The sequence below is a fragment of the Carassius auratus genome, chromosome 1, assembly GCF_003368295.1.
Source record: "Carassius auratus strain Wakin chromosome 1, ASM336829v1, whole genome shotgun sequence".
NCBI classification, from domain to species: domain Eukaryota; kingdom Metazoa; phylum Chordata; class Actinopteri; order Cypriniformes; family Cyprinidae; genus Carassius; species Carassius auratus.
Genome location: NC_039243.1, coordinates 17444327 through 17467464, shown reverse-complemented (window position 1 = coordinate 17467464; position 23138 = coordinate 17444327). Strand labels below are relative to the sequence as shown.

General features: G+C 38.0%; 3 protein-coding genes across 5 annotated transcripts; 2 read left to right on the top strand and 1 right to left on the bottom strand.

The window, feature by feature from the left end:
• Positions 1-1152: 1152 nt before the first annotated feature.
• LOC113092620 (fascin-like) lies at positions 1153-5439 on the bottom strand. The gene is made up of 5 exons (XM_026258317.1): positions 4182-5439; positions 3587-3743; positions 3166-3287; positions 2754-2924; positions 1153-2152 (listed from the first exon to the last, which is right to left on the bottom strand). Exons 1-5 carry the CDS (start codon positions 5008-5010, stop codon positions 1947-1949), a joined length of 1485 nt encoding a protein of 494 aa, XP_026114102.1. The 5' UTR covers positions 5011-5439; the 3' UTR covers positions 1153-1946.
• Positions 5440-12308: 6869 nt separating this feature from the next.
• On the top strand, positions 12309-15890 carry LOC113092685 (actin, cytoplasmic 1). Its single transcript, XM_026258408.1, has 6 exons — positions 12309-12450; positions 13350-13474; positions 13900-14139; positions 14467-14905; positions 15000-15181; positions 15263-15890. Exons 2-6 carry the CDS (start codon positions 13352-13354, stop codon positions 15404-15406), a joined length of 1128 nt encoding a protein of 375 aa, XP_026114193.1. The 5' UTR covers positions 12309-12450; positions 13350-13351; the 3' UTR covers positions 15407-15890.
• A 2349-nt stretch (positions 15891-18239) lies between these two features.
• LOC113092467 (F-box/LRR-repeat protein 18-like) lies at positions 18240-22947 on the top strand. 3 transcript variants are annotated; one of them, XR_003287606.1, is made up of 5 exons: positions 18240-18420; positions 18926-19123; positions 20074-21650; positions 22379-22553; positions 22675-22815. XR_003287606.1 is itself a non-coding variant. In XM_026258104.1 (5 exons), the coding sequence occupies exons 1-5, from the start codon at positions 18400-18402 to the stop codon at positions 22823-22825; spliced, it is 2166 nt and encodes a 721-aa protein (XP_026113889.1). In that variant the 5' UTR covers positions 18240-18399; the 3' UTR covers positions 22826-22947. The 3 variants fall into 3 exon arrangements, 2 of the variants coding, with proteins under 2 accessions (XP_026113889.1, XP_026113947.1); XM_026258104.1 differs by having other exon boundaries at positions 22335-22553; positions 22675-22947; XM_026258162.1 differs by having other exon boundaries at positions 22441-22553; positions 22675-22818.
• Positions 22948-23138: the final 191 nt, after the last annotated feature.

The following is a 23138-nucleotide window of genomic DNA, read 5'->3' as shown; positions in this document are numbered from 1 at the left end:
GGCCACAAAGTATAAATTTTTATCAAATAGATGATTTTCTTTTGACTCATTTTGTGTGTGTGTGTGTATTTGTGTGTAAGGAAATATTAACTTTGATAAAGAATATCTCTTTGGATTTGAGACTTTTTATTCTTTGCAACTTTACAGATCTTCTTTATGCACCAAGAGCTTGTAACACTCCAAGGGGAAAGGAAAACTTGAAATCGGATCATATGACCCCTTTAATGTCCCTGATGTGAACAAGGATATTTCTCCAGTATTCTCTGAGCCACGGTGCAGCTATTTAAAACATGGCCTGATTACAGAAGCCAGTTTCCTCTAAAAATGTTTTTGGAAGAAGGAACAAACCCCATGGCTGAAGGCTCAGCTTATGAGACACGACTGTATGCCCATTTTGCAAGAGCAAATGATTGACCATTGTCTAATAGCACATTTAGATTCTGAATTACCTAGAGACAACTATTAAATGAAGAGAAATAAGGCCAGGAAACCATCTGAGAGGCAATTAGTGAATTGAATGAGCCTACATTATGTGCAATATTAAATTGGGCAATGTATTTGTTTTCATGACAGAATTTCATCCAATTAATCAGTTATCTTGGTAAAACTTCATATTATGGTTGTATTTATTAACATTTGATAATGTATTTACTAACAAAAACTAACAGTGAGCAATATGTGACCCTGGACCTCAAAACAAGTCTTAAGTCGCTGGGGTATATTTTTAGAAATAGTCAAAAAACAATGTGTTGGTCAAAATTATCGATTTTTCTTTTACGCTAAAAATCATTAGGATATTAAGTAAAGAATATGTTCCATGAAGATATTTTGTAAATTTCCTACCGTAAATATTCCAAAACTTAATTTTTGATTAGTAATATAAGAACTTAATTTCGACAACTTCAAAGGTGATTTTCTCAGTATTTTAATATTTTTGCACCCTGAGATTCCAGATTTTCAAATAGTTTTATCTCGGATAAATACTGTCTGATCCTAACAAACCATATATCAATGAAAAGTTTATTTATTCAGCTCTCGGATGATGTATCATCTCTTTTTTTTTTTTAAATTGACACTTAAAAGACTGTTTTTTTTTCTGTCCAAGATCATATACATACATATATATATATAAAAAGTTGTTAAAAAGTACAGTTCTTCATTGTTCATGTTAGTTCAGAGTGCATTAATAATGTTGACAAATACATTTTGATTTAAAAATGTATTAGTAAATATTGAAAGATTAACTAAGATTAATAAATACTGTAGAAGTGTTGTTCATGTTCACTAGTTAACAAATTAAATCTTATTGTGAAGTGTTACCATTATCTTAATCACTGAGCAAAGATCATCAACAGCTTGTGTGACAATAAAACTAAAAACTAAAAATTATTATTATTATTAAGTGTACCATCAATCTGTGCTTCTCTTCAAGGGATAATTTACCCAAATTCTGTCATAATTTATTCTGGCATTCCAAACCTGTTTTTTTTTTCTATAGAACACAAAGGAAAAATGTAAAACATTTCTAAGATTAAAAATGTTCAAGTGTTTTTTTGTCCATTCAACAAAAATCTAAAGTGTTGTTTGCCCCCATGTTCTTCAAAATATTTCATTTTATGCTCCACAGAAGACAGAAAGTCTTTCAGGTTTCAGAATTGACAGAATTCATATTTTTAGCTGAACTATTGGTTACATTTAATACGTTTTTCTGTTTAAGTTAATTTGTGCATTGTGATAACTGCTTTGTGAAAATTTTTGCATTTGTTTACTTTTACCTTCAGAGTAGTTTTTGTCTTGATCCATTATAGATTATTTTAAGCTATTTCAGTGTATTATGTGATATAGACTGTATGTTATCATCTTGTGCTTATGCTGTAGAGAATGTGTTATGCTTATGTATAGGTTTACAGAACACACATGTTTGTGTGTAGATTCATGAATGTTTCTCAGTATTCCCACAATGTTGCCTCAGCAATGCCCTGACCATTGGCCTTGAGCACCCCAGCATGGTCTCCCTTAAGATACTTGCCCTCCTTTGTCTTAATGGCCACTTTATTATAATCACAGAACTCAAAGTGGAAATATACAGGTGTGCTGCTACTGCTGATCACAGAGCCGTCTGCCTCTACAGTCCAATATTTCCCCACTGAGTCTGACAAGAGAAATTACGGTCAGAGTAAGTAACAAACAACACAGAATTTCAGAAGAAAAAAATTCTTAGATCCCTGTCTATTATTATAAAAAATAAAAAGATTTCACCAATTAGATGAGCTTTTTGATTATTAAAATGTTAAAACTATTAAAACGAAATCAAGAAAAAAGAAAAAAAAAAGAAATCACAGAATTTTGGAAAAAACAAAAATTATTAGGCTCTAAAAATTTAATTTCAAATGTAAACTTTAAATAAATTGTTGTTAAATAAAGATTCATGATTTCAATTATGTATGCTTTCTTGAGCACTAAATCTTAATTTAAACATTAAAATGAAATCCAGGAAAAAAAATGTAAATTTGAACATTTAAAATTTGATTTCAGTGATTTAGAAATGCTTTTTGAATACCAAACTGTAATTTAAGAATGAAAATTAAATTCCCCCAAAAAAGGTGAAAATTTTAATGGACTCCAGAAAAAACATAAAACAAAACAAAAAGAAAAAAGAAGATAAAACAGAATTTGGGGATATTATTGCCCTAAATAAAAATCCTACCAACTGTCAGTAAATCTACATGAGTCATAGTAGCACAATAACTGACCTCTCAGGCTGTAAGCGTTGTTGTTGTGCTCTAACTGGAAGACATCATAGGATGAGCGGCTGGAATCAAGTGTTCCGGTTCCTTGTTTGCGGCACCCAATGAAACCGTGTTCCCCACGCAGCACTATCAACGGCCTGTTGATGAGTTTCAACACAAACTCCTCTTGCTCACCTGTTAAACAAAACTTCGCCAGCTAAACATGCTGTACATAACCTATTATATATGTTGTATGTTAAGTACTTTGCTATGTGAGTTTAATGTTGTGAACTGGCCAAGATGAATTTCCCACAAATGGGAATTAAAATATATTCTATTTTATTGTATTCTATTCTATATGCTGTGAATAATATGCATAGTCCTATTAATTTACCAATGCATGATAAAAATTCTATAATGCCATTGAGACACAAACCTGCAGAGTCCACAGCAGCCGCCAGCTGTCCGTTCTTCTTGGCTGCCAGGTATTTACCATTACTGGCCTTCAGTGCAACTTTTGACCCTTTCCACTCAAGCTCAAAGAAACAACTGGGTGATCTGGGAAAAACAGTCAGTTTCTTAAAAATCTACATGAAAAATAATCTACTTTGATTTAGTAATGTAGCCTACATATCTGTTCTTATTGAGCACAATTAAAAGCTTGTGTACTTTAGTCTATGTATATACTACAAGTTATAATTAACAACTTGAGTAAACACATGACCATGCAAAAAAATGTAAAAAAAGACAAGCTTTCATATTTGCATTCCCTATTGCCTTTATTAATTACTACCTTGTGTGTATTGTGTCCATGTAACATTTTCTGCACTTAGTTAAGTATATTTAATTGTTCTTACTTAGTGGAGGCAGAGCATTGGATGGCCCCACTTGGGGTCAGACTCCAGTACTTCCCATTACAAGATCGGAAGGCACAGCACTTTGTCTCCCTGTCCATCTCCATTTGAAATACCTCCTGATCAGACTCCTCATCCTGATTGGCTGATAAATCAACTCCTAAAATAAAATGATTCAATCAGACTGTGATTTCAGCACACAAACTGGGAGACATACAGTAGACTTGTATAAAACCTATTAATTTACATGTTACCATGTGAAGAATAGTTTAGGTTACCTGACAAAACATTTTCACAGTGATGGGTGTAAGACAAAAACTCAGATCCAAATTGGCCTAGGTTATGTTCTGTTCCATAGGTTTTGGAACAGTTCCATTTTTACAGTTTTCTCCGTATTTCTGTTTCCTTGCATTAGTTCGTTCCCTGGGTTTTTATTTGGCTCCACATGTTCTATTTTCATCTTTACGTTCCCTGTGTATTTATTATTATTAATGTAAACTAACCCTTTAAAACTCACTTATGTTCGACCAAATAAGGTGTATACGTTATTAATAGTAGGCTATAATTGATTAATCAGCGTGCTGCAGTCACATCTCACCCTGGCGCATGGAGATGTTTCTCTCGTTGCTGGCGGTAAGCACCACTTGCCCGTGACTTTGCTCGAGGACAAACAGCTCATCTTTCCCGATGCGCGAGCTCTTGCCAGACTTCATAGTCCCGGTAGGGCCCGTGGGCGCGATGTATTTTCCAGTGGCGTCCCGGAAAGCCACCTTCCCCGCGCGGAATTCCAGCGTGAAACCAGTGCCCGTGTCCGGTTTGGCTGTCAGGGCACCGCTGTACGTGAGAAAGCGATTGTCGGCGGTCTGCAGATGATACCGGTGGTCCAGGTACACGAGCGTGAGCAGCGAGTCCACACCCCACGGCACGTCGCGGTCCACGGCGAGCTCGTTCCTCTTGGTGCACAGGTGCGCATACCGTTTACGCGCGATGCTGTACACGTTCACCTGAGGATGGACGGCCAGGTGCACGTTCCATTTCTCCGCAGGCGAAATGCTTTGCGCAAAGCACGCAATCCGGTCCTCGGACCCGCCCAGGTAGCGCGAGTGGGGCTCGGACTGCAGGGACCACCGCCCGTCATCGTGGGCGATCACGAGGAACCGACAATCCGGGCCGGGCTGCTCGCTGTCCGCGGTCACATTGCCGTCCTTATCGGTGGCGAGGTAGCGACCCAGGTGACTTTTGATGAACACGGCACTGGAGTCTACGTGGTCTCCGGACTGCTCCAGGGTCCACACCTGCTTCTTCTTCATGGAACTCGCGGAGGCGTTGATTTTAAAACCAAACGTCTCCGCTGTCAGATATTTGTTATCGGCGTTTATCAGCCCGAGCCGAATCACCAATGTCTCGCCTAATCCTTCCGAAGACATGCTAGAGCTGTTTGGGTGTTACGGTTCGGTAAGGATCGGTGAGCAGCGGTTCCGAGGGGTGGGTGTGACGAGTGATGAACGATGGCGCGTGAGAGAGAACTCGTGAGAGAGAGAGAGGGAGAAAACGTGTGTGTGTGTGTGTGTGTGTGTGTGTGTGATCCTGATATGTAAGCTGTATGTGAACTTCTTAGATGTCTTGATATTTCAATCCACACTAAGAACCATCTACTGGATAGCCGTTTGCACCATGTGATTTACTCTAGTAAAATATTAAGTGTTTGAACAGCTTCCCACGTCATCTCTTTGCTGTTGCTATGGGAAGAGTAGAAAAAGTGATCCTAAATTAAAAGTGCCTTCACTTGTGGAAAGAAGTAGCCTACACTTTTATGTGTCATTATGGAATGAATATAAGCTACAGTACTAGCCTAGTAAAAGAAAGTGGGAAAATAATGCGCTCACACAGTGTATAATGACTGATGCACATAATGCATAAAGCACTGTAATTAATTACACTTAGGCTATAATGCTTTTCATTTACATTAGAATGAAAATCTATTATAGTTAAAAGTTATATTAAATGCAACTAATTTAACCTAGGATTTTTTTTATTTATTTTTTTTTTTTTTTTGACCCACGACTTAAGTAGGCTAATTGTATTGGCTTTGAAATATGGTTAAAGTGTACAGTCTATTGGTTACAAAAAGCATTTGTGATAAATTGAAATTAACTCATTTGTAATTACACATTTGTAATGATGAAGTTGCAATGCACATTTAATTAATATATATTACATTTAAATGTTATATATCAAATAACACACCATAGATATTCAAATACGGTTGGGAACCAAGAACCGGTTCTTTATTCACAACCGGTTATTCTTATTCAGAACCGGTTCTGTTTTTTTTTTTTTTTTAAAAAAGAACCGGAACCGTGAGCAATTTCTAAGTTTCGATTACGAAAACGGTTCTGGTGCGACACGTGACCAAGCGCTGTGACTTCAACTTGGACCACTAAATAAATAGACTGCTATTGTAATGTAAGTATGAGGGTTATATTATTTAGTGTACAGGTTATTTCAAGAGTGATAAACAAAGGGATAGAAAATATTTATTTTCATGCATTTTAAATGTGTATAAATGTGGAAACCACTCATTGCATCACACCATCTCCTGACTGCATTCTTTTTTGTAAAATAGGGGCTTTGTGGAGAGTGTGTATACATGGTTATAAGTATAACAGTTTATATTTCATTAATTTAGGAAAATTAACAAGTGTCTTCCTCAAGGTCCTATTTGTCCAACCAGCTTATGCTAAGATGAGCAAAATTTAAAAGACAGCAATGGATTATGAGTCTGCTTGTAAGGTGTGACCTTTTAAAATTATTATTATTTAATTTTAAAACTGTAAAATGTATTGGGGTGAATGAAATTGTGAAGAGACCTTCTGCAACAGATATCGACCTGCTTCCCTCTGAGCGCTTAAGCTTGGTCAGTATCTGATGAGAAAAGGTTGCAGCAGGAGGAGGGCCAGAAGGGGGCGCTCATCATGTGCTCTATGTAATGCCCTACTAAAGTGACAATTTATAAAAGGCACCATTGTTCAAATGTGATGTTAAACCAAAGTTGTAACTCTCTGCTGTCAGTAAACCCTATAGGTCTTTCTCAGAAAGAATAGGGGTGTGACTCTGGTGTAAAAACTAATCCCAGCATTTGAACTATGGTGCGCCTTTGGTAAAATAAGATGTGTAAGAAAAACTGGTAAAATTCGGCAGATTTTAACCAAAACAAATACATTTTTCAAGATTTACCTAAATAAATGTTCACTTATTTTTATTATTATATCAAAATAAAATAACAAAGCTAAATCTAAATGTTTTATCTAAATCTTCAATTTCGAATATCGAAATCTTCTGTTTAAATCTAAATGTTAAATATTCAATTCTGAATGTTATATTTAAAGGTTAAATCTAAATTTAAATGTTAAGTGTAAATGTTAAATCCAAATCCTAAATATAACTGTGAATCCTACATGTAAATCTTCCATCTAAATATAAATCATATATATATATATATATATATATATATATATATATATATATATATATATATATATATATATACATGTTATAGCATCAAAAAAGTTCAAGTAAAACAGTTATATATAAGGAAATGTTGAAGGAAGCAGGAACTTGCTTAGGTTATTTTCAGGGCAAACAGCATCTTTCCTCTTCCTCTTGTAAAGGACAGGATATTGATTTTGTCCTGTATGTTCTGCTGACTGTTTGATGGAAATTAAATCTCTCACTTGTATTCTCTCCATTTCTTTTTTGCAAATGCACACATCAAGAGGTATAATTATTGATTGCATCAGGGATAATTTATTATTCACATCAGTTATTTTTTACACAGACAAATGTAGATGTAGTTGATTTCAGATTTCAAATTCTATTTACAAAATTTGCAAACATAGACTAAAAACGGTTATGTTTAGGTTACGTTCATATAAGAAGCTAATTAAACAAGCTTCATTTACGGTCTTAATGACTGAACTCTGATGTGGCCCAGGGTTACACATTGTTGACCTGCTTCCAGGCTTCCAGCCAGTTCTGTCAGTTCAAAATCAGCATGATGGAGATACACCCATAATCACTGTGTGCTATGAAGTAGCATAATTTTGCACAATGTGCAAATCTCTGGATTTAATGAGGTTAATCTGTCAAACCCAACTAATGAAACCATTATGTGAAAATAGCATCCTAATGCTGCAAGCTAGATTTAGTTTTTTCTTTCTGCCCAGTTAACTCAAAAATAAGTAGAATATATATTCTGAAATGTTGATGTACAATGTGGCATTCTTCTCACTTTGAAGTTAAGACTATTTTGTTGGCCAATCAGCTCAAACAACATATTTTGTATCTCCGAATCAGTCAAAAACATGGCAACATCTGGACTGCTCCTTTCTCATTTTGTCTGTTGGGGATTTATTCCCATGATAAAGCAGGTATTCCAAAAAGTCAAGTGTGGCGAGTGGGGCGGGGCCGAGGGACGTGGGAACAAGGAGTGAGGCTGGCGGAATGATTGGGAAATCAGCGACACCTGCGCCCCACCGCCGGTCTCGAGTCCCACGTAGGAGATGGAAGGATATAAAACTGGAGCGACGATAGGGAAGGACGAGAGAGGACCAGGCCTGGGCATTAGATTATGTTTTGCTTTTTATTTGTGCGCATCAGTCATCCGTGAGGGGCTGATGCGTTTTGTTTATTTTGAGATTATTAAAGTTTCATTTTGATTGTGCGCCGGTTCCCGCCTCCTTCTTCCCGATGAATATGGAGATTTTATCATTACATCAAGGTATCTTGAAACCTTGAAACCAAACCCATTCTGTCATGAAAGTATTACATATCCTTGCATAAAATCTTGCATGATCTATAAGTGGTACTCAGACTCAACAGATCTCTCTGCAGATTATATTGTGCGTGTTGAAATTCAGCTCTTTGTAGTATTATGAAATATTATTACCATTTAAAATAACTTTTCAATTAATCCAGTCTTCACTGTTACACAATCTTTCAGAAATTATTCTAATATGCTGAATTGGTGCTTAAGAAACATCTCTTATTACTATTGAAAACAGTGATCAACTTTTTCAGGATTCTTTGATGAATAGAAAGCTCAAAAGAACAGTGTTGGAAGGGAAATTAAAATAATTATATAATTCTAAATATGATGAAAACATGTTATATTAAATATTATACAAATGATAATAATTTACTTTTAATTAGGTTATTATATACATTATATAAATAAGCTGTTCTGCGAAATAAACAGTATACAAAACAGAAATTAAACCTACTTACATTTAATTTTTCATTTTCATTAAATTCTTTTTTTAATTTTTTTCAAGTGCTAAAATGGAGAAACACATGATTGCATTCATGTTTGCAGCCAATTGAAAAGTAAATTGAATCTTTTTTTTTATGTTCCTGCGTTTATGCATGTTCTGACACATACACATTCCTGAAATGACAGCCACTTGAGCAACCATCCTCTATTCCTTTTTTAGTGTGTACAATCAGAACTTATTTGGAGTATAAATTGTGATGCATTATATAAAAGTTCCTTACCTTGTTGTTACAGTAGTAGCCTAATTAGGCAATATAATGTTGGCTTCTATCACATATCTCAACTAAATGCAAAGCACTGAGCTTTGAACTGCTCTTAGGATTAAGCAGGACTGACCCATTGCCATACACGGAAAACACATCGCAAAGGTCTGTACCTGCGGTAAACAAACATCAGGGTTACATCATGGCATGTGTGGTGTACCTTATTCAAAAGACCAATCATGCTTAGTTCCTTTCTTTCAACCTTAGTCATTTTTGGTTATATTTCCATATTAGGAGTCTACCTGTTCCCATTGCTTGAGCAGCATCCACCAGTAGATCTCATCAGATCTTTGCATGAGCGTGTGTTACCTGTCAATGTTTCCATATAGGGTACTTTAGGTCTGATAGGTGGAGACAGTCAGTAGGCCATTTATAGTGTTTTTGTATGTAATCTTATTGTGTATTTCTAGTCTCCTATGTTATATACAGTAAAGAGACAATAATGCTTTGAAAGGAAGTAGAATCCTACTGAATAAATACAATGAAAGGAGAAAGAAAAGCAGATTCTCAATCACTCTTTCTAATTTCCGCTTTAAAGAGTCATGTGACTTTGCCTTGGCGTTCCAAAGTACAATACCATGTGACACATCCAGAGATTGCCTTATAAGGAAATTGGCTGAATATCTCTTAAAGGGGCCCTGAACATAGTTTCTCTGTAAACAAGACACAACACAAAGGTCATTTAATTTCCTTTATATTGGGCAACATAACATGTTTGAACACTGTGTATAGCTTTATGGAAGAAAATGTTTAATTTCTGGTTGATACGTATATGTATAAACATAAATAAACATGCCCATATGTCAAAACAGCTGCTTAAACTAATAAATGACTGAACAATCACCCTTTACAAGCTAACCACACAGTTCATGCTCTAGACTTAATTTCCAAGAATGGCCTAAATGAAGCTTGGCTTACTTTATATTTCTTTTCTGATACAGGCTCCTGCGACTTCCTCTCAGAATTGTCACAATGGGCTGTGGGTGTAAGACTTTAAGTTGTCTATCTCTCTTCCTCTTCCTCTTTCAGTTTGAATCATTCTAAGGGCTTCAGTATTTTGCTGCTGAGAGAAACAATGTGGATTTTAAAACTGATACACCATCTTGAAAACACCATCATATACTCGTACATGATACTAACTGGTGGAGTCATAGACCCCCACACCCGCACATCAAGCTGATACTCACACACCCTGGAGACAATGAAGGCTGTTCCTATTGCATACATTAGGAAGCACTTTGTGAAAAAAGATGTGGCAATAGGTTGTAATGATGACTCATTCACCTTTGTGTCTAGGCTTATCTATTCTTTATGGAACCGGTACATTGTCAAAATTCAATATTAATACCATTGCACGCCTAAGCACATGTTTGTTTGGGGTGGGCAGTTGTACTGGGTGTCACTGCTGTTAAAAGGATCATTCCAGCAATCTCTTGTCACTAGATAAATCACACACTACACTGTACTGTGGTGACACTCTGATGCTTCAATATAACTAGCTCCTGAATGGTTCATTAACATAAAAGACACAGTTTGGTTGTCTTTGGTTGTCAGGTCCACACTGATAAGAGAAGAAATGCAGAGCACCCCCAGTCAAGACGTGTTGCCATGCGTCTAAAATTGCCCACATTGAAGGCAGTACAGGGATTATTACTTAGGCAATAAAATAAACTAATAAAATATGAACAGTTAAATAATAATCCATGTATATAAAGTGATAGTATATAACAGTATAACAAACTTTCATTGTTTTTTTTACTGGCATTTCAATTTCTTTCTTGATGACATTTGGGGCCAATACCAAGTTATCACATTTTTACTTAAACTGTTGAAGATAGCCTACCCAGGGAGATTTGGGCATCAAAATTGACGCATTTAATATTTAGGAAACATGTAAGACACATTCTATTAAATATATCAATATATTATATAAAGAATTTAAGTAACAAAGCATGTAATATATGTGCACTCCAAATATTGGTCTAAATGCAACAGCGTGAAACGTAATCGGCTATGACGTAATACGCAAAAGCCGGGTTGACAGGAAGTGTCCGGTTCAAGGGAGCAGCATGCCATTGTTTTGTATCCCCTGCATTGCAGACAACCCGATAACCTAAAATATTTCAAAACTATTTGACCTTACATACTTCTGAGCAACGATGAATAGAGGAGACGCTGGTCCAAACAAGAAACCCCCAACATTTCATTCATTTCTGAATTAACGTTACTCCTGAAGCATACACTGCCTGCAGTTTTACATTCACAGCATTACATTTAAGACAAACTGATACTAAGCGTTGTGCATAAAATTGGCCTCTGACTAACGTTACGTGAAACAGTGCAACGGTGACAGATTAGTATATTTTGATGTTAATTTACAGTTGATCTTACAATGGTCATGAGAAATATATGTACTTTAAATGGGAGCCACGCCCACGTAGTTCATCTAATAGAAACTGAACAAAAAGCTTCTTATGAGCTAATCCTGAATGAATCGCTTTGAATATATATATATATATATATATATATATATATATATATATATATATATATATATATATATATATATAATGCATACATACATAATTGGAAAGTAAGCCGCTCAGATATGATACAATAGTGTCTCCTCTGTTTTGCAATAATGATGACTCCCATATAAGCTGCTACACCATAGACATCTATAGTGCAATGGCATTAAATACAAACAATCTATAATAATTAAAATATTAAAACAAGGACAGTATGTCGTAGGCTTCCAGTGTTATATGTCCTGACATTTCTGTAAGCTGATTACAGGCTAATTTAAATAAATTTAAAGTTAACTATTCAGTCGCTATGTATAATGTATTTAAAAGTAAAAAGCCACAACCTACGTAGTACAGCATTCTACACTGAATCCCAAGGTATTGTGATTGCGTCCCATTCATGTCAGATTATGAAAATAGTCTTTGCTTTGTAATATATATGGCTATGTGGTATTAAAATTACCTATCGTGACTTTTGTTTCAAATAATTTCTTCTGTCCGATTAGCCCTGCCATACATTATTTCAATGCAGAACTTGAATTTCAAGCAACTAGCTTGAAACTCGCCAAGTGGACGACGGCTGGCCAATCAGATCTCTCGATGCCGAAAGTTTACCTTATATGGAAGGAGCCGGCCGCTGCGCCGGGTATAAAAGAATGACCCACCTCACACACAGTATTGTGAGTTTTCAGTGCACGCTGAGGAGATCTTCACACCCGTTGTTCACAATAACCTACTAATACACAGGTGAGAATCGCTTTATATCAGTATTAAATGGTGTTTAGTATTATTTTAATATTACTAATGGCGCTGGTTTGGAGGCTGGTTTATTATTGCTGAAGTTTCATTGATTTGCATGTTAATGAGTGGCTTGAGTTTTAATTAAATGAGTAAACCGTGTAATTTACTATAACTGTATAACGTTAGGTCTAATTTCAAGACTACAAATAAGTGCCTTTTTTTCCTTTATCTCCGTAATTCAATCGATAGCATTTTAGCTTTCATGACTGGACGGATCTAACTTTTTAAACCTTCTTTCTGAAATCAGAGGGGCTTAATCCTAGCTTCTGCCAGTAAAGTGCTTTAATGCAATTACATGTGGATTTGAGTAACATTAGTGTCATTAGCTGCAGTGTCCGCACTTTGCAGTGTGAATGGTGGGTGTGGCTATTGCAACACATAACCCGGCATCTTCCATCAGAGTCGGTTGATCCGTTCTAGAGGTTTAAAAATCTATTTTTTGTAAACCGTTTAGCTAAAACTGCATTTCACACGCCTGTCATTCACAATCGTCAAATGGGACCGCAGTAGCTATGTGCTAAAATGCCTGTCATATCCTTTTGACACGTTATTTTGCAAGTATCATGATCACAATGGTGGTCGTCTGGTAAAGCGCTTATCTCGGCCTTTGAAACTGGGAGTAGTCCGTTGGTCTGATTCCACGCGCTGAATCGGCGGCATTGAGCTGCTCTAACATATTGCCATATAAGGCAATAGTGAGACTGCCTGACCACTTCCTTTGTCTCAAATCGCTTGGTTTCATCCCTGTGCCTTTGCGCCGCCTACTGGCCAGTCGTTAAATGCTTAAGACATCACCTACAAGAGATGCAGCCGATTGTCATTGTAACATTTCTCCTCTTTTACAGCCATGGATGAGGAAATCGCTGCCCTGGTCGTTGATAACGGCTCCGGTATGTGCAAAGCCGGTTTTGCTGGAGATGATGCCCCTCGTGCTGTTTTCCCCTCCATTGTTGGCAGACCCAGGCATCAGGTATGTAGAAACTAAAATTGTCATCACGGCATTAATGGTTTATTAGTGGTTTACTTCCCATCTCAAATATTTTATCTTAAAGTCAATGCAATACGTTTTTAAAGACACGGGTAGAGGTGTCTTTTGGGGAATATCAATTGTAAAAGTAAAGTTTTTAGCTTTACCAAAAAACTGTCACCAGTTTAGTTAAATGTTTTAATTCTGTGAGTCACTTTTACAGCTTCAATTATTTACTTTTAAGTCCTAGTTTATCTCTATTCAAACGAAGTATCCAATACTGTCAGTGCAGTGATAGTTGTCATTTTCTGAATTTTGACCTTTCCACCTGCATCCCTTTGAAACAAATTTTAAGTTCCTAGATTCCTTTTGGTTTCCTCATCGGTCTCTGGGATGATGCTTGATATATAAAATCTTCTTTCCTCCAGGGAGTGATGGTTGGCATGGGACAGAAGGACTCCTATGTGGGAGATGAGGCTCAAAGCAAGAGAGGTATCCTGACCCTTAAGTATCCTATTGAGCACGGTATTGTGACCAACTGGGATGATATGGAGAAGATCTGGCACCACACTTTCTACAACGAGCTGCGTGTTGCCCCTGAGGAGCACCCTGTCCTGCTGACAGAGGCTCCCCTCAATCCCAAAGCCAACAGGGAGAAGATGACCCAGGTTTGTCTTGATCAAGTATTAATCTGAATCGTACTGCTCTTTTCTTTTGTTCACTTCCTTTCTATCCACTTCCCCTCAGGCTTTCTGTCCTCTGCCATGATCTCCTGATAGGAGGTTCAAAAGGTTCATTCCTCTTTTGAAATGTTATTTCCTGCATGGTTGCTTCCCTAACTTAAATTTTTCTAACACTGCCTTGAGTTTGAGAGGTCTTAGCATGGTGTGCAAAGGAGGGTTTGCTACCTTAACCATGCAATGCCGTTTGGTTTAGATATGGATTGTTAACTTAAAGTGAAATATTTGACTCTAAATTTTGTTTTGTTTCTACAGATCATGTTTGAGACCTTCAACACTCCTGCCATGTATGTGGCCATCCAGGCTGTGCTCTCCCTGTATGCTTCTGGTCGTACTACTGGTATTGTGATGGACTCCGGTGATGGTGTGACCCACACTGTACCCATCTACGAGGGTTATGCTCTTCCCCATGCAATCCTGCGTCTGGATCTGGCTGGTCGTGATCTGACAGACTACCTGATGAAGATCCTGACCGAGCGTGGCTACAGCTTCACCACCACGGCCGAGAGAGAAATTGTCCGTGACATCAAGGAGAAGCTGTGCTATGTGGCCCTGGACTTTGAGCAGGAGATGGGAACCGCCGCCTCCTCTTCCTCTCTGGAGAAGAGCTATGAGCTCCCTGACGGGCAGGTCATCACCATTGGCAATGAGCGTTTCCGTTGCCCTGAGGCTCTTTTCCAGCCATCCTTCCTAGGTGAGTTTCATGCTGTGCATTAAAATGCAAGGCTCTTGTGTTAACCTCTGTGTCACTGAATTCCCAATGGCTAAAAACGCTTTACTTCATGCAGGTATGGAATCTTGCGGTATCCATGAGACCACCTTCAACTCAATCATGAAGTGTGATGTGGACATTCGTAAGGACCTGTATGCCAACACTGTGCTGTCTGGAGGTACCACCATGTACCCTGGCATTGCTGACCGTATGCAGAAAGAGATCACTTCCCTTGCTCCTTCCACCATGAAGATCAAGGTAATACACTTTTGCTTTGTCTGTAGTTGCATCTTTGCATGCAATGATTTAATGTAAGCTAACATGTCTCTTCTCTTGCAGATCATTGCTCCCCCTGAGCGCAAATACTCTGTCTGGATTGGTGGCTCCATCCTGGCCTCCCTGTCTACCTTCCAGCAGATGTGGATCAGCAAGCAGGAGTACGATGAGTCTGGCCCTTCCATTGTCCACAGAAAGTGCTTCTAAACAGAACTGTTGCCACCATTAATGGCCATGCAGTAGGATTCAAACGACCAACCCAAACCTCTCAAACAAGATGACATCAGCATGGCTTCTGCTCTGTTTGGCGCATTGACTCAGGATGCGGAAACTGGAAAGGGAGGTAGCTGTCTTACAGGGGTGGAGCTTTCCCTGAGAGGACTTCAATGTACATTTCTTCTTTTAGTCGTTCCAGAAGCGTCTACCACTCTGCCCTCACAGTGGGCATACATTACCTTTGTTATAGTGTTTGTAAATTATGTACTCCATTGTTTTTCTTGTTTTGTACTTCAGCCTTAAACTTGGCCCAGTTTGTTGCAATGATGGGGAAAGCTTTACCTTTTAAAATGTGGAGATCTTGCAGGACTCCCCTAGGGTATGTGAATGAGGGATGTCCCTTGCATCTGTAAGCCAGGGTGTCGCTGTACACTGACAAGTAAACCCAAATAAAACGTGCACATGTAAAACCACACTCTGTCTTCAGTTGTCTAAGCTGTTCCTTCAGTTTTAAACTAAACTTCTGCAGCATGCTATAGTCTTGGCCTCAAGTTTCCAGCTGGTGTCAATAGTGGTTTAAAGTTTATTTTTCTCTCTGGCTGCTGCAGTGTCTCAAGTGTCTTTCACATTTACATAGCGCTGCAGTTAAGGGCGCAAGTCTAAGAAGGCTAATTGATAGAACTGCTCTTGGTCACTAATAAGCAGGTCATATGTCTTCAAATGTAAGGTTTCAAATTCAAGATTTTTATTAGTCCCCTATATATATAGAGCCTATATAACCAATAATGAAATGGAAGTGGCTTTAATGTTGGTATGTAGTCTTAACTGCACTTTAAGTGTTTTTGGTTTTAGCCTTGCTTCATTGAGTGAAATATGCCTTTAACTGGTTTATTGTACCTTTCTGATGCTACCCACAATGTAAGAAGTCCCAAAAGCTTATGTGAACCATTTCAATGAGTTAAATGACAAATAGCACATTATAAAGCCGGTTATACTTACACAAGCTTGTACATTTCACATTTAGTCATTTATGAGAGGCTTCCATCCAAAGTGACTTCCAAATGAGGACAATGGAAGCAATCAAAATCAACAAGAGCAATGATATACTGTACAGGTGTTGGTTAGAATATCATCAAAAAAAAATTTCACTAATTCTATTCAAAAAAGTGAAACTTGTATATTCATTACACACTATGTTTCAAATGTTTATTTATCATAATTTTGATGGTTATAACTGACCACTAAGGAAAATTCTAAATTATGTATCTCAGAAAATTACAATATTAAGACCAATTCAAAGAAAGGATTTTTAGAAATCTTGGCCATCTGAAAAGTATGAGCATGTTCAGCACTCAATACTTAGTTGGGACTTAGTGTTATGAGAGCCCATGTTGCTCTGATAGTGGCCTTCAGCTCTTCCGCATTCTTGGGTCTGGCATATCACATCTTCCTCTTCACAATACCACAAAGATTTTCTATGGGGTTAAGGTCAGGCGAGTTTTATGGCCAATTAAGAACAGGGATACAATGGTCCTTAAACCAGGTACTGGTAGCTTTGGCACTGTGTGCCAGTAAAATGTGTGCAGTAAAAATAAATCTGCATCTCCATAAAGTTGGTCAGTAGCAGGAAGCATGAAGTGCTCTAAAACTTCTTGGTATATGGCTGCATTGACAATGGACCTCAGAAAACACAGTGGACCAACATCAGCAGATGACATGGCACCGCAAACAATCACTGACTGACACATTTTTGAATGGGTTTCAGGGTGCAGTTAGCCCTATTGCTTGTATACTTTTTTTCTACCACATCTTTTCCTTCCCTTCGCCTCTCTATTAATGTGCTTGGACACAGCTCTGTGAACAGCCAGCCTCTTTTGCAATGACCTTTTGTGTCTTGTCTTTCTTGTACAAGGTGTCAAAGGTCGTCTTTTGGACAACTATGAAGTCAGCAGTCTTCCCCATGATTGTGTAGCCAACAGAAATAGACTGAATGACCATTTATAGGCCTTTGCAGGTGTTTTAAGTTAATTAACTAATTAAGAGTGTTGCACCAGGTGTCTTCAATATTGAACCTTTTCACAATATTTTAATTTTCTGAGAGACAGAATTTGGGATTTACCTTAGTTGTCAGTCATAATCATCAAAATTAAAAGAATTAAACATTTGAAATTTATCAGTCTGTGTGTAATGAATGAATATAATATACAAGTTTCACTTTTCGAATGGAATTAGTGAAATAAATCAAGTTTTTTTTTTTAATGATATTCTAATTATATGACCAGCACCTGTAAGTGCTATAACAAGTCTCAGTTAACTTAAAGACAGTACACATAGCAAAGGCTTTTAAATAATATCAAAAGAAAACAGAATAGAGCAAGCTAGTGTTAGAAATAGTTAGAGTGTCAGTGTTTAAGCTTGTACATTAGTGTCCATGAAACCTGAAGTGAGGGCAACTTTTTAATTCATTTTGGGCTCATTAGAGTGGATGAATGTCTTACCTGTATAATACAGATTTATATATAAATATATTCACATTTCTTTATAATAAACCACATTAGTTAATTTATCTTTATAATTCTTGTGATATGTACACACACACACACACACACACACGTGTATATATATATATATATATATATATATATATATATATATATATATAGTCTATTGAAGTTTAGACCACACCATGGGATCCCTCAGATTCTTTTTGACTTTGATGTTAAATACCATAGTTTGTTCTATGAAAGCTATATATTAAAAAAGACCATTGGGGATCTTTTTAATAGTTGCATCGTACCGGAAATAGGTACGTCTTTCAAAAGTTCCGATGGTGCTACATCTGATCACCGCCTGCATTATTGTGTGCCTACAGCGGTAATCACGTTGTTTTCAATGGATAAATTATTACAAATTTGTTGAGATGGGAAGAATTAGTTTTTGTTTATTGCTGAAATACATATTCAAACACATTTCCTTAAAGCGTCATGGATAATCAAATAGAAACGGTAAGTTACACTTAGGGCTGATCATTCATGCTAGTTAGCTGCTACATTTTGTTCCATGCAAAGCTTATTTTATTTTGCAAACAAAACATGTTTAAAACTATTAGGATACATGTATTTTTAATTATTGGGACAGAAAGATATTCAGAATTCATGTGGGACAGATAAGCAGAACCCCCTACAAAAGATCTTCATGTTAACCATAGTTTCTGCCTTCACATTACTGCCGGTTTTACTTCTGTAATACGCTGTAAATGCTACTAACACGCGTATAAATCGTAGAATAAGGTGACTAGCGTTCAGAAAGCCTTCTGGCATTTTTGACATCTGTTTTGACAGTAGTGGTTACCACAGTGGTATTCTCATAACATTATTTAGAAGTTGAGCATGCAGGAATTCAGCTTCACATTTAATAAACAACGAACTCCTTCTTTTAGTTAAAAACCCTGCTCATTCCAGTCAAACTAGTGCAATGTATGAATTACTCTTTCTTCTTGTTGCTCCACAGGCTCTGTGCTGCTCAGACAGCATTTCCCAGACCTCTGTCTCTATCTCAGACTTCTCAGATGAGATTTTACTGAATATTTTGCGATTCATACCAAGCCATGACCTGATGCTCAATGTGAGTCAAGTGTGCCAGAAACTTCAAACTCTCTGTCTGGACAAGAGCTTGAGAGCCCATGTACACCTGCATAAAGAATACACAGTAAGTCTGAAAAACACACTTACTGTCTCTCATGAACTATAAAGTATTTCTGACAAAACACACTGGTTTGATTAGTGCATCTATGTAAGGGGTGTGCTTTTTAATTTGAGATTACAGAACTGGCTTTTGAAATCTGGATTTTAATACTGTTATTGTGTAAATTTACTCTTGGGTTGTTTTTTTATTTCTGTGTTATTCAGCACTTTGGTCAGTCTTATTTGCTGTTTTTAAATGTGCTTTATAAATTAATTTAACTTGAAACTTAGTATTTTTCTTTTTCAACTGCCAACATTCTTACTGGCTCAATACACACACACATTTGGCTATCTAAAGAGACATTACACAGACTTCTATTTTTTTTTTCAAAGGGATGTACCCAAAGGGAGGTTCTTGGAGATTTTGTTAGCTCCCTTTTAGGTATACATTTGACCCCAAAATATGGATAAGTAGGTATACACACACACAAACACACACACAAATCATACATGAATGTTTTTTTTTTTTGATAATTTAAATGTATAATTTGTAACAGTTATAGATTATAATTATTCAATAATTATTATGCAAGAAATTAACTTTAATTATTAAACAATTTCACACATTTTTCACACATAATGTAACTTATTTAATCAAATGCCTGAGAAAAATTTGCAATAATTGCTAGGAATTATACTGTTATTATAATTCAAGTGTAAAGTCCAAGACTCCGTAAGTTCATAAATACTTTTTCTGGAAAATAATGGCATACATGTCATTTTTATCCCATTTGTGTGCCACTAATATCATTCATCGATCAATTCTTGTAATTTGAAACAAAACTTCTTTATTAACTAATCAGATAATTTTACTTCTCTGATAGGTTTTTAAAAATGTACACACAGAATTTGCAACTAAATGGTTAACTATTCAAGGCCTGAAAATCTTAACTTTGCTTTGCTTCCTGTTCACAGGCAAATGACGATGCTGTGAAGCGGCTCTTGAAGAACTTTTCCAGTGACATCCAGACTTTAAACCTGAGTGGCTGCTACTGGTTGGCCGGCTCTACAGTGGATCAGGTCTCCCGCTGTAAGGCTGTGGTCAGCCTTGACCTTTCAGGCTGTCGATTGACTTCAGTTCGCCTCTCGCATCTGCTGACCTCTCTTCGTTCTCTTCGCTCACTGGCATTGGATGTGGGCCCGGGGTTTGACCTCCATCAGCTGAGTGCCGAGGGTAAGGCTGCTTTGGCACGCCTGCAGGAGCTCAAGCAGACATTGTTGACTCCCTCATACGGTGTGGTGCCATGCTGCAGTGCCCTACGCCGCCTGCACCTCTATCTAGAAGCCAGCGAGGGTTGGAGGGAAGCGGGTGGATGCGCGCAGCTGATGGTGGGCCAGAGCAGCGTGCCACACTATCAGAACCTGCGTTGGTTTTCCGCACGACTGGCACCTGGTGAAGTCAATCGCACTTTGTTGGCACTCTACTTGGCTGTTTTCAGTATGAGAGTCCCGGAGGGTCTTATGGGACTGGTACTGTCTGTGCCAGGCCCCGCGCCACCAAGGCCGGTTGCAATGACGGCCTTAATGGAGAGCATGGCGTCAACGGTGGGAAACACTGTTAGTGCTCTGCAGCTTCCACGTACGTGGTTGGATGGTGCTATACTTGGGCGGGTCTTGGCGCATGGCTGCCCTACTTACCTAAATGTCTCACGTTGTTCATCCCCAGGGTTCAACCCTCTTCATGTGCTCCTTAGTGCGGGTCGTGACCTCACGCCCCTACAGACCCTCAACCTGCGCGGCTGTGGCCGAGGGCCTCTCGCAGAGAGCTGTGGGAAGGGTGAGGAGGAGATGGACGCAGAGAGCATCAAATCACTTACTGAATGTTGCCCGCATCTTATTCATCTTAACTTATCTGCCACGCACTACCACCACGCTCTTCCCGCTGGGCAGGATGGACACTTGTGTGGTGCTTTAGGGCGTCTCACTGCCTTGTGCTCCTTGGCACTTCCAGTGTGTGCCTTGGCACAATCCCCTCCAGCACCTGTGAACCCCCAAGACTCCAACACAGACAACTCCTCAAGGTCACTACTTCTCGGCCTTAAAAAGAGCAGCCGGATCGGTGTGCCCACATATCGCACCGCAACAGAGGTCACTGCGGGTCAGGGTGAAGAGCAGCAAAATAGAGGCTTGTGCATTCAGCCACTGCTTCAAGGTTGCCCGCATCTAGTGGAGCTGGAGCTGATTGGTGCAGGATTTTCCTCTGCCATGCCACGGAATGAGCCGGCAATCCGCAAGGACCCTGCCGCGTGCCCCTGGTCCTACAACGTCGGAGACAGTGAGTTAGCTGCTTTAGGAGGGATGAAATTTTTGCGCAAGCTTACCCTCGCTCACTTACCGGGAGTCCTGAAGGGGACAGGACTGATCAAGCTGGTTCAGGGGTGCAAGGACCTTTCTTCGTTATCACTGGCAAATCTTGGATCTTTAAAGACCATGAACTACACGCATGCGCTGCTGGAGGCTCTTTCCTACTGTACACAACTCAGGGACTTAAGGTAAACACACACGCAACTGCACACTCCATGAACAAAATGTAGTCGACAGTCTAAGTGTTGACTTTGCTAAATATTAATATTTATCTATGACATTTCACTAGCCATGCCAAAAAATCCTTTCATGTTAGCACTGTAGCTCACCTGTAGGGGGCAGCACCATAATGCCAGAAATGTTGTACTATATAATATTAAGTTATATTTTGTATAATTTTCTCAAGGGAGTGGGGGGCTTTTACAGTTATATAGTTATTTTACCCTTGTATATCAGCTGAGCATTTCGCTGAATATGGCCCATCAATCATTACGTTTTATTTTATGTTAAGTATTACGCTAAAAGTCGCAAACACATGGTAGATGTTTCATAAAAGTTTCATTAATTTCATATGATGAAAAAATATGATACCTTGAGCCCTATTTGAACAATTATTGTTTATGGGGACACAAATTACATGAGTTAGTCTGTTGTTTTATTCCTGTCTGAATTTTTCTCCTAGTAAAAAAGTAAATAAATAAATAAAATGAAATTAAAGTATGTATTATATGTATTTGTATAAATTAGGGCATGCAGAACTATGCAGGATGGTGCAAATTCTAATATATTATTAATAAATCATTAATTGATTAATTTAATGAGTTTATTCACTACATTTATACATCACTGTTTGTATATGTGTAAAACTGCAGGCTGGAGCAGCCCTACTTTAATGCGAATGCTGCGTTTTTTGAAGCGCTCGGTCAGTGTCACCAGCTGCAGCGTGTGTGTTTCGTTTCTCGACATGGGACCTTCCAGCCGGCCGCTGTGGCGTCCTTCATGCAGACCTGCGCTGATGTCATCATGTGCCACATGTTCATGGGTGGTACCCTGGTGGCTTGTAAAACACTGCAGAAAACCCTGTTGGACAGGTTCGTTAGTTTGAAAGAATTCTTAATAATAAAGACTCTCTTAATGAGTGAATAATTTCACCAAGTGGCCTGCATGGTGTATGTCAAATATTTACTAGTTTTTTTTCTCTTCCTCCTGCAGTTTTTCAATAACTCGTCCAGCTCTTAGTGTGGTGATTTACCCTTTACTGCACGAGGACCTGGCCAATGTGATCAGAGGTATGCCACTTTGCCACCTGGACGAGATCACACTTTTCAAAAGCCGTGTTGCTGAAGAGCCTATAAAACAGTGACTGTGACCCAGGCGAAATCAGAAAATGGAAATCATGTGGTGGTGACCTGTGCTTGACCTGTGCTCTTTTGTGAGAGAGAAGTGAGAATTATGCATTGTAGGGATTTTCCTTTTGTTTATGTTAAACAAACATATATATATATATATATATATATATATATATATATATATATATATATATATATATATATATATATATATATATATTAGCAGTCTGGTGAAAGGATTCCAGAAAACTTAAAAGATCATGGAGTTAAAAGGACAATCACAACTATTAATAAGGGCATCATTTCCCATTAAAGAGGTGGTATAAA

What these genes read in the sequence shown, in the direction of transcription:
- LOC113092620 (XM_026258317.1), bottom strand. Translation starts at nt 5,010, where the DNA reads ATGTCTTCGGAAGGATTAGGCGAGACATTGGTGATTCGGCTCGGGCTG. An exon ending in AAACATCTCCATGCGCCAGG is followed by an intron (nt 3,744 to 4,181) that starts GTGAGATGTGAC and finishes ATTTTATTTTAG; the next exon opens with GAGTTGATTTATCAGCCAAT. An exon ending in CAACGCTTACAGCCTGAGAG is followed by an intron (nt 2,153 to 2,753) that starts GTCAGTTATTGT and finishes TTCTCTTGTCAG; the next exon opens with ACTCAGTGGGGAAATATTGG.
- LOC113092685 (XM_026258408.1), top strand. Translation starts at nt 13,352, where the DNA reads ATGGATGAGGAAATCGCTGCCCTGGTCGTTGATAACGGCTCCGGTATG. An exon ending in TTGGCAGACCCAGGCATCAG is followed by an intron (nt 13,475 to 13,899) that starts GTATGTAGAAAC and finishes TCTTTCCTCCAG; the next exon opens with GGAGTGATGGTTGGCATGGG. An exon ending in ACAGGGAGAAGATGACCCAG is followed by an intron (nt 14,140 to 14,466) that starts GTTTGTCTTGAT and finishes TTGTTTCTACAG; the next exon opens with ATCATGTTTGAGACCTTCAA.
- LOC113092467 (XM_026258104.1), top strand. Translation starts at nt 18,400, where the DNA reads ATGGATAATCAAATAGAAACG. An exon ending in TGGATAATCAAATAGAAACG is followed by an intron (nt 18,421 to 18,925) that starts GTAAGTTACACT and finishes GTTGCTCCACAG; the next exon opens with GCTCTGTGCTGCTCAGACAG. An exon ending in ACACAACTCAGGGACTTAAG is followed by an intron (nt 21,651 to 22,334) that starts GTAAACACACAC and finishes GTAAAACTGCAG; the next exon opens with GCTGGAGCAGCCCTACTTTA.